This window comes from Passer montanus, unplaced genomic scaffold (genome assembly GCF_014805655.1).
Source record: "Passer montanus isolate IOZ18808 unplaced genomic scaffold, ASM1480565v1 scaffold12, whole genome shotgun sequence".
In the NCBI taxonomy this organism is placed as follows: Eukaryota; Metazoa; Chordata; class Aves; order Passeriformes; family Passeridae; genus Passer; species Passer montanus.
The window spans coordinates 14,999,674-15,017,710 of record NW_024358722.1 but is presented as its reverse complement, the minus strand read 5'-3'; the positions used below and the strand labels follow the sequence as shown (position 1 = coordinate 15,017,710).

Here is an 18,037-nt window from a genome sequence, read left to right as displayed (position 1 = left end):
CCACCTATGAAGATCCCTAAAATGCGTCATTTACTCCATGGGAAATGTGTCTGCTCACCGAGCCCAGAAATAGCTATAGAGATGGACATGGAAGGATTAGAAGTTGCAGCACAGACAGGACAGAACAGCACAACAAACCTGGAGAAACTAATCTGCAGAGCTTCATGTTCAGCTAGCCACAAATCCTGCTACGATGGAATCATGGCTAACTCAGAGAGGATTAATGCAGAGTAACTGCTCACTCTCTTTGCGACCAGTTACTGTGTTTTCCAAGTTACTGTGTCAGTAACTTTCCAAGTTACTGACACAGTAACTTGGAAAATAATTAACAACACAGATTGCTCCGTGAAGATACTTGCTAAAGTTAGCTCCAATTTAGCGCCTTAACCATACCAACTCCTATTATTTAAGTACAGATAACTCAAATGCCAAGGTCCTTTTACTAAGTAGCAATTATTAGGATGACTTGTGATCCATTATGCCCTCTACACTATTTTTAGTACAATTGAAATTTCTTTATAGGTTAAGGGCTCAGACCTCTGGGTGGGGTAAGGAAGAACACATCCACTAACTACTTTGCACATGGAGTCACCAACTGAGTCAGTGACTTGGAGGTCTTGCATGTCTTGTGCTATTGAACATGGAAAAGAAACCCAGAAATATTATTTGCCTTCCAAAATTATGGTTTCTGGCAAGAGAACTAACCTCACAGCTGGAGTGTCTGGCCCCTTGTGTCTCAGAGTAAAGAGCTGCCAATAGTATGAGCCCCAGATAACCCATCACCACCCCTCTGCAGTTTGGAGTGGTGGGTACCACCTCTCCTCGTGCTTTTGGCAGCACAAGGGCCACCAAACTCTGCCAGGCCACGTCTTTACACCTGATTCCTGAGGAAATATGGTGAGTTTCTGATGAGCTGGTTTCTACAGAACCCTGATTTTAGGTTGCTGGCGCTTGAACAAGAAGCAACTTCAAAGAGACAGACATAAGTACTGACTTATTTTTAAGACGGAAGTGAGGTGCTTGACAGCCAAGACTCAAAGCTCAGGTAGAAGATATTACCTTGTGTTCTGCACAAAATCAGGAAGTCCCAAATAACTGAACATATGCCTTTAGTACTATGAAGATGAAGATGATAAAGATGATACAATGATGAACTGAATCAATTGGACAGAAGTGTTTACAGAGAAAGCAGGACAGGATAATGGACAGACACTTAGCTTGCTGGACAAGTAGAAATGATACACAGTCAACAAAGACCACTCAGGCTACAAAACTGTCCGTGAACCATAATGAAAGCTTAAGAATGCCAGCCTAAGATAAAATTTAAAAATGCAACTATATGTTAACAAAAAAACCCTAAAACTAAAACTAACAGCTGCTGAGAACTACTATAACATCAGAAAACAAGAACAGATAATAGATGAGAAAAAAACAAATGGGAAGACCAGCTCCATGGCCAAGAAACAGACATGAAATTTACCTTAGTACTAAGGAAGCTTAACAGTGATATTCCTCCATTACATAAAAACTGTTCAAGTAGTAGTACAGAAATATGAAATAAACTTCTGTAGATACAAAAGCTAGGCAAGTATAAGGTTAACAGATTTTTTTTTTAATTTCAGCATCAACTTTGAAGGTCTTAAAACAACATTGTAAAACAAGTAAGACTGGGTAACTTCCATAAGGACTTTTTGAAGAGCTGTCCAGGGAAGAATGGAAATTATTAAAACTAGCTTTCAATAAATCCTAAACACCTAAAACTACCTTAAAGATTTGAGGCAGAACATAATTGTTCATACATGATCCTCAACAGACAATCCATGATATTGCACTTACACAATCAGCCTTATAATGATCCCTGAAAAAATACGTGAAGTGTGGGAATGAGAATGAGCTCAGTGGAACTAAGTACATATACTTATATATAATCCACAAGAGTATAATCTACAGCAGCTCAGGAAAAGAGATGCCACTGGTCTGTACCTTAGTGAGTGACACGGGTAGGTAAGACAACTGTTTTGATATAATGTGCTTGGGTAGCTGCAAGACATTTAAGCTGGTGCTACATAATGGCTTCATTAGGAAACATGAACAACAAGAGACAAACAGGGCCAGGCAGTAAATGAATCAAAGCCTTGTGCTTTTATGAGACTTCGAATACAATGGTATACAGCAAACCATTACTGAGAGGAAAGCATCTACCAAGGTCCCATTTCACTATACTCTACTATCTAATATTTTTATCCATCATCTGGAAAGAAACCAAACCATTACTAATCAACTGCAAATGCAAAAATGATATGGATGTGTTAAATAATGAAGAAGATGCACTAAAAACAGAGTGACTTGAATCCTGAATTATCAAGATGTCCATGTTTTTCAGTATGGGAATACAGCTGTAGGACAGAGAAACTGGACCATACTTAAAAAGTAGGAGACTCCATCTGATAGTCAGCACCTCTGAAAAGAACTTGGGAGAGACCCTGTGGATAATTACCCAAGCATGAATTTTAACTTCTTACAGAGCTCCTGGCAAAGTTACTGCCAAAGTTAGCTGCCTGAATTGTGTAGTATTGAATCAAAGGAGCTTGCAATATGCGTGTAACTTGATAACAGCACAGCCACTCATGAAATAGTGTGTCCAATACTGTTGTCCACAGCCTCAGCAGAATATGAACAAAGCAGAGGTGTTTTAGAGGGGAGCCATAAGAATAACTGAAAAGGCTAGGAAGTATCTCATGGATTACATACAACACACTTAATTTTAAAGAGATGTGGCTTGCTCAGTCTACAGATCTGAAAGACACCTGAAATGGATAAAGCAGGCCGTGCCAAACTCCTGGCTGCTTATTGCAGGGTCTTCCAGCAGCCACACCTGCTTACTCTTAGCCAGATCTGTTCCCCTCTCCAAAACCTTTTTCCTGTGGATACCTACAGAAAGCCCACCAATCTGACAATGGGTCTTCAAAACAGCAAGAGAAGGTTTAAAGCAGATTCAAATGCTAGAACTTGAAGCGAAACAACTTAAGCCATAAAGATACCCATTTTTAGTCCCTGTACGTAATCACAATGGAATAATTTACCAAGTGTGCTGTGAACTCCCTTTCAAAAATGAATTAATTCAAAACTCAATTGCCTGGAATATGCAGGTAGAGCGATCAGAAGACCATACTGAGGGCCTCCAGCTTTTTTAACCTGTCCATTCTATCAAAACTTCCTAGAGCAATATCAGTCTCATCCTTTCCAAAGTATGATAACAACTGTTGAGTTGAGCAATGTGTGTGAGCAACTATTGAGCAACTGTTGGTGAGCAATGAGTGTGAACAGGCCTGAAAACATTACACTCTGAGAAGAACACCTCATGATGAGCATCTCCTTCAGTTGCCAGGCAACATACAGGCTCAATTAGAAAGCTGCCTGCAGGTCTGGCAGTACTTAAATTAAGGCACCTTATATCCTTAAAGTGCCTTAATTTAAACAAGGCCCTAAAATAAAATACATTAAAATATTACCTTATATTAAACAAGATCCAAAACATTTGGTTTCATATCCCGAATCAAATGAAATTTCATCCCATCAGGACACAGGAAGTACCACATAGATAGAATACAAACCTAGCTTTTTGCTTTTTTGCAAAAAAGGAAACACACAAAACCCCAACAACCTATGCTGCAGGTTAAGTCCTTTCAGGCTTTGAGAAGTGTACCATAGTAATACAAATATGACACAAAACAGCATTCAGGACATTTCTTATCAGAAAAGCAGATTTAACTGCCTCAGTCTTCGTCTGAACAAAAGGCTGGTATTCTCAAAGGCTAAAAAGAAACCACTCCTTTAGGTGCTGGTTAAAGCCCTGGCCTCAGTGACTGTTCTTCTTGCCTAAACAACTGCTGCACAGAATCCAGTTTCCACATCACAGGAAAAAATCTGGAGTGACTTTACTGACTCAAATTAAATTGCTCCAGCTCTTCATCCATGCAAAAAAAACGTATCTCAGAAGTTAACTTGTTATTTTGTGAGCTTAGAGACACATCAAGTCAGAGAGGCTTTATGTAAAACCACACTCACCTTCATGCTATAAGCACAGCTCCTGTTCCCAAACTTCTTGGCTTTCCAGTTTGTAAACTCAGAATGTATCATGTAGCAAACCAACTTTCAGAAATGGTCTTCTTGGCTCCTGCTCTATGCAGAACTGACTTCTAAAATTTTATTGATAACATAAAAACATCTTGTTGGCTTAGCCCTGACCTTTCTTTACAGTCCACTGCACAGAGATCTGCCACATTCTTAGTCAAAGCTTTAGATTCTTCCCTGCTTCAGGCGCTGAGGTCTGATTTTGCACATGTTTCTAAGAAGCCTCTGGATGTGAAGTGATGAACTTCTAGACAAAAACTCGCTGTAGGGAGGATGATAAAGATATATTATGGCACGTTTATTTGCCAAGACCTTTGCAGTCAGATGGTCATTTATTTTAGACCGGGGAAGATGGGGAATACCTAAGAAGTACAGGACTTCAACTCATTCCTCCTTCCCTGCATTCTGCAGTTCTTGCCATATTGCCACCATATGCTGATCCCAGATGACATATGCAACAAATGTAGGCCATCAATAAGGCTAACTAAGGTGTTTATTTTCAGACGTGGTCTTTGTTTTTCAGGGCCTTATGCAGAAGAATGTCTCCAGTGGAAGCTCAATAAAGGTGAAAGCACCACATTACAGTAATACACACCAATATATATTGGAGATGTAGCCACTCCCTGAAACAAATGAATCACACTTAATACCTGACCAATGACTTCTGCAGCCAGTGGAAAGACTTCCAACAGGCTTTGGACCAGGGCCCTTAATCTGGGGAACATACTCTCAAAAGGCAGAGAAATGGAAAGGTTTGACTGTATCACATGTATAGCTGGCCCAGCGGTGGCAAGTGTGCATGAGGCTGATTCCTTTCCAGACTCCACCTCAACAAATACACTTCCAGCGAGAGAAAATTAGGTTTCCCAATACAGTGTGGTAAATAATGGGACTGCATCTTGGAAGGAGGCAAGTTCCTTCAGACACATTATATTGCTGTAACTCAGACTATGGCCACCTTCATAAATATCTCTTTTTCTAGATTCTTTTGGGGCTCTTTTCTTCCCTGATTAGAAAGGGAAACGTGAAACTTCCAAATACATGGCTCCTAGCATCAGATGCAAGAGAAACACAAGCTGCAACAGGGGAATCCAGATTCAAAGAGGGAGAGAAAGGTCAGGTCCCCAACAATCCGTTCTGAGTCTCTCCAAACTGGGCCAAAGCTGCTCACTTAGCTTCCTTGCTTTGCACACTGTATATCCTGGCAGGGATCCTCTCAGTTCCTATCACACCACCAGATCAGAACAGCAGATTGGTTTTGAAGAAAGCTGGAACTTGTTCCCCCATCACAGGCCTAGAGATGTGTGTCTGCTGCAATAGCCTGCCATTGTGGGCTGGATAAACATGCAATGAGCATGACAAGCGAAACCTACAGATATCTTTCAGCAAACCTCAGTGTTGAAATGTGGCTACTTCACTTCCAAAGCGTGCATCAAGAAAAATCTCAGCATAAAGCAGTGATTGGCACAAGACATACAAGCCCTTGCTCTGCCAGTGAGGCCCAGAGCCAACTGCAACAGCCAAGAAAACTGGGTTGGATCTCTTGGAGATTAGGCGAGAATGAGAACATCAATGATCTGCATAGATCCAACATATCTCGAGACTGCTTACAATGTCCTATCATGTTGGAGAATACAATATATCATTTATCCTTCCCTGAAGGCAAATATCCCTTCTATCCCCTGCAGGCATTTGAAGGCAGAAATGAACTGCCAGTGGACCTGAACCGTGGCATCCATAAATCCTGCTTACTAGGCATTCATTAAGTGCTCTGCTTAATTATTCTCCAGTCAGCTGGATCAATTCCTGCACCAAAGCCTCAAAGCACAAAGGCCAGGAACTGTGATGCAAAGGGCAGAGCTGCCCCTCCACAGTCAGGAAGAGCAGAGATGTCTCTCAGCTTTGCTAGTCTGGGCACCCACAAGACCAAGTAGAGATGGGACAAGGACCAGCAGCCTGCCACAGGCTCTGGTGAACACCAGGCCCTGATCGCCACTTGTGCCATTGTTTCAACCCACTGCTGCATCAGAAGAGCCTGAATTTGCAGCATTGTTTTTACACGCAGTTTGGGAGATGTAAAGTTTTGCAGGTGTTCTTCCCAGTGTACATCTTGGCAGTCCAAGAGATCTTTATGGCTGTTTGCCAAAAGCCCAAGAGAAGTAATTTTATACATATTGGACAATGCCCACTCTTAAAATAAGCAAGGACTGGTCTCTCAATTTGGGGTACTGGAGATCAGCTGTAAACACAACTGCGGGCTCAGGATTAATAAGTACTATCTTACAGAAGTCTTCATCAAATAAGTGATTGCGAGTGCTCTCTGACCACTTCAAAAGAGTCAGTGCTGCTTACACGTATAAGTTTTTCAGCCTTGTGATTACAAAGTTCACCCACAGGGTTGGGGGATTTTGTGGATTGGGGTTTTTTTTCCATCCCAAGAAATGAAGCCAAACATGTTCTGATTCCTATCTTTTAATCATCACTATGGTAAAGAAATATTACCATCACTATTTCAGCTGAGCTAGCTCCTGAATTGCAAATGCTGTAAGTAAACAAAAACAAGTAAGAGAAGGAACTTCAACAGGCTTAGTTTGCCTTTTAAAATTCAAAGCAGGGGTTTAAAAGAGATGAAGCCAGGGAAAACATTGGATACTAACAGCAGCCAAACAGGGAAAAATAACGAAGTTGTAAGCCTGAAAAACTGAAATGGAAAGAATGACAGATTTACTGCTGCATTTGATGCACATAACCACCGATAGACTCTCCCCGGGAAGTGTTGAAATTACCATCACTGAAATGAATCCAGAAGCTAAAAATTAAATTATCTTTCCCAGAACATTCCAATTTGAGCTTTGGCAACAACAGATGTTTTAATACTTTAAAATGTATGCACGCGCGTGTGTGCATGCATGCACACACGCAACGCACCCTTGAGTACAGTATCCTCTTTCACACGAGACCTCCCTCTTTGCTTTCACAAAGTCAGACTGAACTCACGGTCATTCTGCAGTCTCTGCTTCAAAGTCTCTGCTCAAATGCACAACTGTCAGATTAAGCAATCCATAAGGAGTCTTACAGCAGCTCCAAGTTATGAATGAATGGTTATTTGTGAACTTGCCTGTCAAGACAGATGCGGTATTTGTCAGTGCAGTGTGGGTTAGATAGGATGGGAAGGAGCCAAACAAGCAAAGTGAAAGGTCAGTATCACAACATTTTCATTCCCCACCCCTCCTCAGTTTGCCTAAAACTATGCCACAGCTTTTGCTGAAGTCCAATACAGTAGTCTATTTTCATGCAACTTAACATGCTTATTTGAAAAGCAACATTCAAGCAAGAAAAACAACATAAAACTGTGCAGAGGGAGAGAAGAACAGGAACATTTTGATGCAAGAAAGCTACTATAGAGGGACAAATCCAAGACTGGCAGAAAACAGCATATCTTTAGAAATGTGGTGACACTTGAATCAAGACCACCCTGTGGAAGCTGAAATACAATGCATTGTTTTCCTTGTATTAAAATGTAGTATTACAAGGATTACAGGTTAATTCATGTTGGAAGTCCAACCTCCAGCTCAAAGCAGGGTCAGCTATGAGGTCAACTTATGTTTTATAATTTATACAGTTATTTTTAATAACCTGAAGTCAGCACCACACTGTACTAAGTACTATATAACAGCAAAAAGAGGCTCCCTTCCTAAGGAGGATTCAGAGGGGAAAAGCTCAGCTCTACAGTGAAGAGCCTGAATATATCAATGAGCATCACACCTGAAATGAGGAGCACTCCTCAGTCACTGTCCAAATTAAAACCTGAACAAGAGAGAGATGTTCTGAAGATCCTCTCCACACCCTCTGCCACAAATCTGCTGCAGGGGTGCCTGTGAGGTCCAGCATCTCCTGGAAACCACACACAGATGCCAGAGAGCCCCAACAACATCAGATGTATTTCAGCAAGCCTGTCTGTTCACAGTGAGCAAGCAGTCTCTCTGCACAACTGTCATAACTCATCCAACAAAGCCTCCAACACAAGGAGCCAGAAGCTTTCCCAGTGGCATGAACTGCCATGTTCCCTTTGGAAAACTTGGTTGTTTTAAAGAATGCTCTTTTATCCAAAGAAGCAACTTCTCTACTGTGGACCAACTTGCATAGCACCAAAAACATGTAAAAAACTATAAAGACCAGAGAGGTCTAACAAAGCCAGGTCTAGTTCTTCACTTCTGTAAAGCCAATCCTGTGCCATTCAAGCTAAGAGAACCAGAGCAGTGAACCGGCTCATGAGTAATTCATAAATCCAAACACCACTGGTCACACTGGAAGGAGATAAAACACAACCCTTGACACTAAGGGTTTTTCCCCCCCAACATTTTATTGTCTTGATACAGACAAATCTTTCAGTTTCTTCTCTATACCTTGCAGCTGCATGTTTTGTACAGTTGGGTGCCCAGCTGCAATCACTTAACACGGCACAGACAGCAAGGACAAGCACAAGGGGAGATGTTTTAAGAAGAAACATTGCTTCTTCAGATTGACTACTACAGGAAGCCAACTGAGACTGATGCTGGAGCTAGGTACTGACTATCCACAGCACAGACTGAAGGGGAAGCAAGCAACAGCCTGTGGTGGAAGGCAGGGTGCGAGCTTTCCCTAAACAAATGACCAAGCCAATCCTTTTAATCTAAACAAACCAGCAGAAACATCCGTAACACATTATTACATTAAATAATACCTGGGGAGCATATCATCCTCAAGCTAAAAACTGCCTGCTTGAAAACCTGCTGCATGTGGTTTCACAACAGGAATGAAAATGTTTTCGTGTCTTCACTCATAACTCGTTTTGTCACCATACCCTGGGGTTCCTCTCTTTATCCGTCTATCTGTGCAGTCTACCACATCAGTACAAAGGCAAAGGAAGCAGCTGCCCAACAGGGTCAGGCTTCTTCAGAATCACTGAAGAGTTTCTTCTTTCCCCTCTAAAACATGCTGTAAAGCATTTCCTTCTCACAGGGCTTCCATGCCCCAATGGCAGATTTCAACACAGTGGAGGGATTTGAACTGTCTGGCTTTGTTCATCCCTACAAATGCACCATAAACTGGGCACCAACTCAGGAAGCTAATTAGGCATACACAGAGCCTTAATGCTAATGAGCCTGTTCATGTGTGTGAAGCTCCGTGCTTCAGGACTGTGCTGAAGAAGCTCACTGAGAATGACAGCCAGTTCTCTCATTCATCGTTTTCCTCAGCTATGGTGCAGACAGGAATCCCAAGCTGACAGCAAAATGCTGGAAGTAGTAGCTTCAAAGTAGCACAGCCATCCTGATGGCCACTACAGTTCTCATGCAGAGTACTAAAGAGGAGCAAGGCTAAAACCAGTATCTAATGAAGATTATGCTCTGCTTTCCTCACTCAGTCACCTACTCACACTAGTCCTGCAGGCAGAGCCAGCAACAGCAGCACAAGCTCTGAGCACCCCTGCACATCTCCAGCCACGAGAACACAAGGGCACATTTCCAGAAAGGTCTTTGGGACTATAAAATACTTACACTGCCAATGGCTGGAGGGTGGGGAGCAGCAGGGGCACTGCTGCATGTTCACCAAAAGGGCTTTTAAGCATGGGAACAGGCTGCCCAGGAAGTGGTTGAGTCACCATCCCTGGAGGTATTTAAAAGTATAGCTGTGGCACATAGGGACAAAGCTTAGTGGTGAACTTCACAGTGATAGGTTAACACTTGTACTCAGCTGTCATGGAAAGTCTTTCACAAACTAAATGATTCCACAATTCTGTCAAATCTTCTCACTCACCAAACTGCAGTGAAAAGTGCCTCTTTCAAACAGCCGCTAGAGAGAAATTCCAGGAGAAGTTCCAGGAAGGGACTTGGGAATATAGCTCTGTATTGTAGCTCATCTGACCATGCAGTATTAAAGAGGGGGTCATGGGCACTTAGTTTTTCATACTTTTCCAGAAGTTAGGCTTCATCTTCTGGAAATAACTCAAGGACCATGTATCATTCCACACTGCCTCTTGGACCATTCCCCCTGCTTCCCAGCTTGGCACCCTGCTTACAGTAAAAGTGGCTGGTGACTCAGAAGCCAGGCAGGAAGCACATGTAGTGCTGCCCTTCATTAGTCCACCAGAGCATGTTATTTTATTATCCCTCTCAGTATGTAGAGGACTACTGTCGACAAAATTACCCTGTACCTTTCTAAAGCCATTTGCAATTCACTGGGGTCTTCACCTCTGAATACTGCATTAAATGCCATTCCTTAAGGAATAAGGAACTGTTCCCCCCACCACATCCCTCCTTGGGAAAGCCTTAACATTGCTTCAGGTGCTGTTTCTAATGCACAGAGTATGCCTGGCAAACCTCCTCCAAGAGGTGCTCCAGACCACAACTATAGGTCCGGCATAACTAGAAAATTGTAAAATAAGTTGTTCCTTCTGAGTCTGTTTCCATAATTAATAACACGGGAAAGCCTGTCAGGTTAGACTCTTGTGTTAAATGCAAACACAGGTGAGCTGTTAACATTGTGGTAATGATGCAGTCCGTGCTGGGAGCCGTCTACAGGAGCAGTTCTGGTACCTGAAGACAAGAAACCCACAAATGTGTAATTGCTGGTAATTGAGTCCTTGATAAAGTAGAAGCATGCCATTGTGCCCTGCCAGCTTATAATGTTGTCTTTCATGAGGCAAATATTCAGCAGAAGGACGGCCTATGTAAAGCAATATTCATGGGACAGAGCTCCTGAGAAGACTAATCCTAACCACCAGTGCAGGATGGAACCCATGGAGGCTCCTTTGCATTAAGGTCGCTTAAAACTCCTGAAAAACCAGGCCCAAACACAGAAGAACTTTTCTTAGGCTAATGAGTACTTATAAACCTATCTTTAAGAATGCAGAAAACTTAAAAATTTACTTACATTGGCCTTAAGCTATCACTGCAAAGCAGTTCACTGACTGTAGTAAAAATTTATTTGAATGAAGATAGAATGGCCTTTGCCTCCAAATATGAGTGTTGCCTGTTTTTCTCAAGTATGCCTGTTGTTCATTGGCATTACAATTCATACTCCTTAATTATGCTGGCATTTAATTTCTGTTTACTCTTTGTGCAACAACAATCATCACCTAACTATCAGGCCCTAGATATTCAGTCAACAACTGGTAAGTAATAAGCTTCTAATGTGATCCAGCATTCACAATAACCAGTTTTAAGCATTTACTCAGGTAACTTTGTCTAGACAAAAAATTCCCAAGAACTCTCTGGCGTTGTGCTCAGAGAACACCATATCCAACCTTCCTCTTTAAACTCCTCTGAAAAACCTCAAATTCTGCCTTCCACCTGGACTTAGGAGAGATTCAGACTCATACAGATGCATGAGCATGATCTAAGCACAAGGCATGCTTGACAGACAAAATCTTTCTGTTTTTTCCAATCGTCTTTGTAGTACTTTTTCTGGTGCCTCTTTCGCATCTGTTGCTTTTGGGTCATGCAGTCCCTGACTCACGGAATTTCCACCTATATCTCGATGTGTCCTTAACCTCAAGTGGACTCTCAAGCCAGATGCCCCTGTAATTCCTCAGTGCAAACTATCAGTAAACCTTAGCACAGCTTTAGTTTGAGCCTTAAATTAACAGCATGTGAAAAGATTAATATGAATAATTTCAAAACTAATCAGATCCCTTCTTTAAATGTTGACACAGTATTATTTATATCCCATAAATACCTTCTTGACTAAAATTCATCCCAGGAGATTGGCATCTTGCCAGTTCTATTCATATTTACTGTATTTATACAGTACAGTTGGCCAAGGATAATATTTAAGACAAAATATGCCTTAGGGTATATACAGTATCTCTTATAGTTTTCCTTTTAAATCTCCTCATTGCTAAAAATATTTAGTCTGAACTTTACAAAATGCCCCACGAAGATCTATCAGCGATCTGTAGTGATATATTGCTGACTATGAGTATAATTAGAGCATATTTGTAATACTTGGGTTGTAGTCAGTTTCTGAATGTTAACTTGTGGTAAAAACTGAACCACTGATCTTTCCCATGCCTGCCTTCCAGCAGCTTTTGACCTCCAGTGCATTCACACTGATCTTCCTCTCCCTCCTACCTCTCTCCAACACAGCAGACACTGTAGAGTTAAAAAAATCCACTCTGAAATGCCTAGGAGAAAGTGCCTGTGGCCGCCAGAGCTGTGCTTTCAATTTCTTCCTTTAAAATATGGTGGAGTGATTTCTTCCTTACTGTCTTTTTTGGAAAGGTTCGCTCCATCCAGAATAACTAGAGAGCAGTGGAAAAACAGTTAACCTACTTACTCTGATGTTAGTGACAGCCCTTGCACAGTAGTGCTGGATTTGCTGCGAGCTGGCCCTTGGATCCCAAACGTCTGATGCACTCTGTTGGTAGATACCTGCAATCTCCTTTGCTCTTCCAAAGCCTCTATCGATACTTCAGACCAAATCTGGCCCCTGACAACGTTTTAAAAATAGATCCTCTTTTGTCAGTACCATCCAAGTCACACACCACAGATATTTTAATTTTTTGGGAAGCATGCAGCTGCATTTTGGACTATTGGTTCTCTGCAGTTTGCTGAAGCAAGGAGAGAGGACAGATGTGCTCGGGATAGATGCACTTTACAGTTCTCAAAGACTCTCTGCTATAGGGCCAACTCCCCAAGCCAAGGCACTGCTATAGGTCTTCCCAACCTTTGCCCACAGTTGCTTCTCTCCTCTGGGTAAGATCTAATAGGTCTCAAAAGGAAGTGCTGACTTCTACCAAAACCACCAGCAAAATAATACAGTACATCAACGTGGAAAACAAGCACGACTTCTGTGTTCTTGCTATGGCTATGAATTATACTGAACTGCTCTGCTCATACCCACTTGGCTCCAAATATGCGGTGTTTTTTTTTAAAAATAAAGTATTTCTTCCCCAAGGGTAACAAGGGTGGAGTGTATTTATCACGGCTATTAAGGATGGTGCCATAATTACAATAATAAAATGGCTCTGACTGCCAGGATGTCCTGTACCTGATGTTGTCATTTAAGACTAAAGGAAGAAAGGGAGGCAGCTGCACAGAGCGTGGGGCTCAGATACCTTGGCTGGCATCCTAGGACTATCCCATGCAAGACAGAGCAAGCCCCAAAGCCACAACTTGCTAAACTAAAAATAAATAAGGGGAAAATGCAACTAGAAACTCTAGGATAAAGTTACTGAGATGGCTGAATTATCTATTTAACCAAGAGCTATGTGCTTTTGAGAAACAGACAGCAAGTATATAGGGCATCAAGTGGTGGGGGAGGGAAGCAAGCTAAATGAAATGACTAGGGACTAGGGTTTGGTTATGTGAACAGTGAAGTTATTTTCTGCTTCTGGTATTTCACTTTCTTCGGTATGATGATGATCTACATTCTTTTAAGGCAGTGCGGTACTTTTTCTTTTTTTTCTATGCACTTAAGCTTCACTACCAAAATAAAAAGGCATGTCATTATGATTATTAATCACTGTAAGTGGATTTGGTAAGCACAGAGCATTTGTACCTTTTTTTTTCTTTTTTTTTTTTTTTTTTTTTCTTTTTGTGCAAAACGTGGCATGGATCACCAGAAGGTTGTTAAAAACACCAAAAGGTAGATGGGCTGAGGCAGGTTCCAAGAACTGAGGCTACCCAAAAGGGAAAAGTTTTTCTGTATCTGAAATGAAAAGTGCCCACGAACCAAAAGGGGCGGCTAGTTGAAGTGGGAAGAGGAGGGAGGCCGTCTCTGTCCTTTCTGAGCACCTATGCGAACAGCAGTCTGAGGGACAATGTTCTAAAGGGACACAGACAAGACGAGCTGGCAACTTTTTTTTTTTTTAAAGACCTCCTTTTCTTTTCAGTTATGGAGAGATGGAAACCTGCCCGTTCCAGACACTCCAAGGGAAACAAGAGCAGTGGAAAGATGTTGGCTGTACACGGGGCTGTACACGGGGCTGCCGGGGAGCTACACTCGGTGCTGGGGAGGGAGTGGGATCCCGGGAAGGGGGAGCTCTGCTCAGGTACGTGGTGGTGGCAGCAGAGGCACCCTCAGGAATCCCTGGGTGACTTCAGAGGGGTCTGGAAACCTCGCGAGTCTGGGGCAACAGGTGATTCCCCACAACATACCCACCCAGTCATGTATACCCCGTCACCTAAATTAATCTCTAGAAGCCTCCACCTAAACGATGCTGAGGAAGACAAGCGAGCCGAGCAAAGAAGGCAGAGTACGATGCCCGGGGGTCCTATTTAAAGGGGCTGAGCACCGCTAAGCCTCGGGGGCGAAACTACGCACACATGCACAAACACAGAGGACTTACTTTCGGGGTAAAAAGGCTGCATGTCTATTTTGTAAACTTCTTTGGCATAATACTCCTCGTCGCTCCTCTCCCTCTCGCAAGTGGCGGCTCTGTGGTTGGCTTTTTCCTGCAGCAGGTCCCTTGTGCTGTTGTAGATGGAGATGACCTCGGGGGGCACCTCCTCGGGCTCGGGGTACTCGTCCGGGGGGCTGGTGAGCTTCAGTTTGCTCAAGATCTGCCCTCGGATTGCCTCGATCCTCTTGCGCATAAACTGATCCATGTCGAGGGTGCTGCAGGTAGACAGGCTGAGAGCCACGGTGGCCAGATCCACGGTGAGGAGCACGCTCAGGAGATAGCAGTGCATTTTAAGTGTTTAAATACAGCGCCTCCCCGCAACAAAAAACCAGAAAAACCCAAACAAACAAACAAAACAAAAAAAAAAGTGACTTTAACAACGGACGACAACAAGAAAAAAAAATTAAAAAAAAGAAGGGGGATCTGTGCAAACAAAGGGGGGATCGGCAGACAAAATGCTCTTAAAAACCTGGCTGCGAGGGTGGCTCGCAATCGGATAACGCACGGGAGGCGCTAGTGAAAAAAAACACCCAGCAATAATAATAATATAAAAAAAAAAAAGAAAAAGAAAAAGCAAGTTGCTACAATTAGATAAAAATTCGGGAGTGGAAGGAGCCGGACAGAAAAAAAAGAGGAAGAAAAATAGACACTTGCAAACAAACTTGCAAATCAAGTAAATGGCAGAGAGGCTGCTCTCAGCGCGCTGTAAAACAAAAATCTGAAGGGGGGAGGGGGGGGGGGTGGGGGNGCTCCGGCCCCGCGGCAGCGCCCGGCGCCCGCGGCGAGCGGCGATCTCTCGTCCGGCCGCGTCCCGCAGGCTGCTGCGTGCGCCCCGCGCCGCATGCACCGACCCAACCCCGCCCGGGCCGCTACGCGCCGCACAGCTCTTCCCAGCTCCCTCCTCTTCCTCCTCCTTCCGAAACGCCAACCCCGCGCCGCAGTCAGCGAGGCTGCGCCGCCGCGCCCCGGCAGCCTCCCGCGGGTCTCAGGCGCGGAGCCGGCCGCCCGGGGCTGGCCGCAGCGCAGCGCCTCTCTCCCCGCCCGCCGGCCTCCCCCGCGGGGCTGGCCCCGTCCCCGGCGGCTCTAGCGCTCCGCCCGGCGCCCCCCGCCTGCTGCCCCCGGCCGCTCGGCTCTCCCTGCGCGGAAGGGACGAGTGCCAGCAGATAACATCACGACCGCGCTGGGAGAGGGAGATTTATACGATCTCCCCGCCCCACGTGCTCGGCTCGCTGCGAAGTGACGTGGAGGGGCTGCGGGAGCGGAGGGCTCCGCGCCGCCGCCCGGCTATTTATTCCCCTCCGCACCACCCGGGAGGGACTCGCCGCAGCCCGGCAGCTGCCGAGGTGCCTCAGCCCGGGGCAAGGAGAGGCGAGGCAGCCGGGAGTCGAGAAGAAAGAGCAAGTCCTGCAGGCTTTTATTTTACTTCTTTTTTTAAATAAAGGCTTTTGTGCTTCTTGCACCTATTATTAAAGTAATTGGGCCAAATAGCACTCTGGCGTTAGAGGAAGAATAGCACGCCTCTTGGACACCGCTCAGACGCGTTCCTGTTCAAGGTTGCGGGGCAGCTCTGCCCGCTCCCGTCACAGAACGCTCCTCGGCACTGCCCCTCACTTTCACTTCCAAGTATATTTTGGGCACTTCTCGTTGTTCCCCGGATACCTTGGTAATCGGTACTACCGGCCAAGGAGGGAGAGACGACAGATGAGGAGGATTTGCTCCTTCGCCGAGGTTTCCTGTCAGAAGTGTGCAAATACATCCTCATCTGTACTTGACAGAAACTCTCAAGCCCCAAATGCTCTGGCTATGCCTGTAATTCAATTTTTCTGCTGCTCTTTTGCCCAACAAATATCACAGCCTCCATCCATATCCTACTGTGCCCCAGGGAAATCACTCCACAGTCTACTAGGGATCCCTCAACTTTATGCCATAAAGCTTTTCCTTTACAGTTCATTTATCACCATTGTACATTAACTTTAAAAAGTGATCAAGTAGCCTTTTTCTTTACTCTCACCCATTTTACCTTTACATTCCCTTCTGAATTAAGTTATCACAGGTTTTACTTGCCAGAACTTTTCAATATCATCCTAAGTGGGGCAAAGCTGTTTTTGAAGAACCTCTATTTTCAGAGATGAAGAAAGGTGTACAAAAGGTACTTAAAGGGCCATAGGTGTTCCCAAGAACAGCTCAGTTATTGCCAGTGGTATTATGGGTAAGCACACACAGGAAAAAGGAGGTAGCATGACTGGGACCTGGAAGCACACCCAGAATCATAAGACGCAAACTAGCCAAACACCACCTAAGGCTTCCTCCAGCTGACCACACCTCAGGAACAATCTTCTTTCTGCAAAATTTTGAAATGTTTTCCAAAGCTGGAGAATGCCAGTCCCCAAATTAAATGCAAGTTTTCCCTTCCCAGTGAGGAAAAGTGCTTCCTGTGAGCAGCTGTGGCTGTGTGCAGGGGTGATGGAGGCACCCAGCAGCACGGAGCTGCTACATGCTGTTTGCCTTGGCAGGGCTCTGCTGCAGGGGAACCTTGTGCCAACACAGCCAGCTAACCTTGGACTGCTGTGGGTACCAGTGACGATGACATTCTCTGAGAGATGGAGGACCTATGAAAATATATTTTTGACAGGTATGTGTACACACAGAGACTCTAAAAGTAAACTTCATTCTTTACCAGCATGTGGGTACGTACAGCCCTACGTGCAACTAGGATTGCATCCTCATGATGCAAGAGTTAATAGTACTTTCCACTCAAATCCATGCATTCCTGCAAGGCTAGATTAAACCTCTCTGCCACAACATCACTCTTTTACTGCTGTACATGTCCATGTCCTGCTCCTACTGACCTCAAAAACACAGCTGCAGTGTCAGGAATGGCAACGTTTCCAAAATTACTCAAATAAACAAGCAAGCTCAACATGTAGACTCAGCTGGTTTTACTTCTGCAGCACACCTGTACAAAACCAAGTTCCTCGAGCTGTTACATCTCACAGCTCCGCTGCTAGACAGCTGAGGAATCAGCTCTGTTACACGAGGTACCTCAACTGCAAATATTTCTAAAGAAAAGGGTTATTAAATTATTTCCTCCAAAAGCTATAGCTGAAACCATGAAGGCGTTCCTTCATACAGCAACTGCAGCCCTGTAACACTTGGCTCTGCATGCCACTCACCTCGAGGCCTTCAAAGCAGTGATTGGGACAGTGCTGGACAACATCCTCAGGCAGGGAACTCACCTCCATCTCTCAGGATCCCTCTGCAGACAAAACCTGCCAGATTACAAAGTGCTTTGATCCTTGAAAGTTTATTATTGGTGGGGAAAAAAACCCAAAACCCCAAACATTCCAGTGTCTTTCAAAAACCTTGAAGCCTTAGGGATGCCCTACTGGAGGCCATCCACCCCATGTCTTCAGTGCCCAGCCAGCCACACTGCCCATGGAGCTGCAGGGGGTCCAAGCTCCAGGGAAGCCCTCCTTGTAAACTGTCAGAGATCCTGTCAGAGATCCAGCCAGGCTGACA

At 44.2% G+C, this 18,037-nt stretch overlaps 1 protein-coding gene across 2 annotated transcripts in view; it reads right to left on the bottom strand.

Annotated features, from left to right (window-relative positions):
- Positions 1-15,258, bottom strand: part of TGFB2 (transforming growth factor beta 2) — a 61,200-nt gene extending 45,942 nt beyond the window's left edge. For both annotated transcript variants that reach the window (XR_005626395.1, XM_039697979.1), the window contains exon 1: positions 14,465-15,258. Coding sequence is in view for 1 of the 2 variants with exons in the window: in XM_039697979.1 (XP_039553913.1) it covers positions 14,465-14,807 (343 nt within the window). In the remaining variant the exon portion in view is untranslated. The remainder of the gene's footprint in view (positions 1-14,464) is intronic.
- Between the last annotated feature and the right edge of the window lie 2,779 nt (positions 15,259-18,037).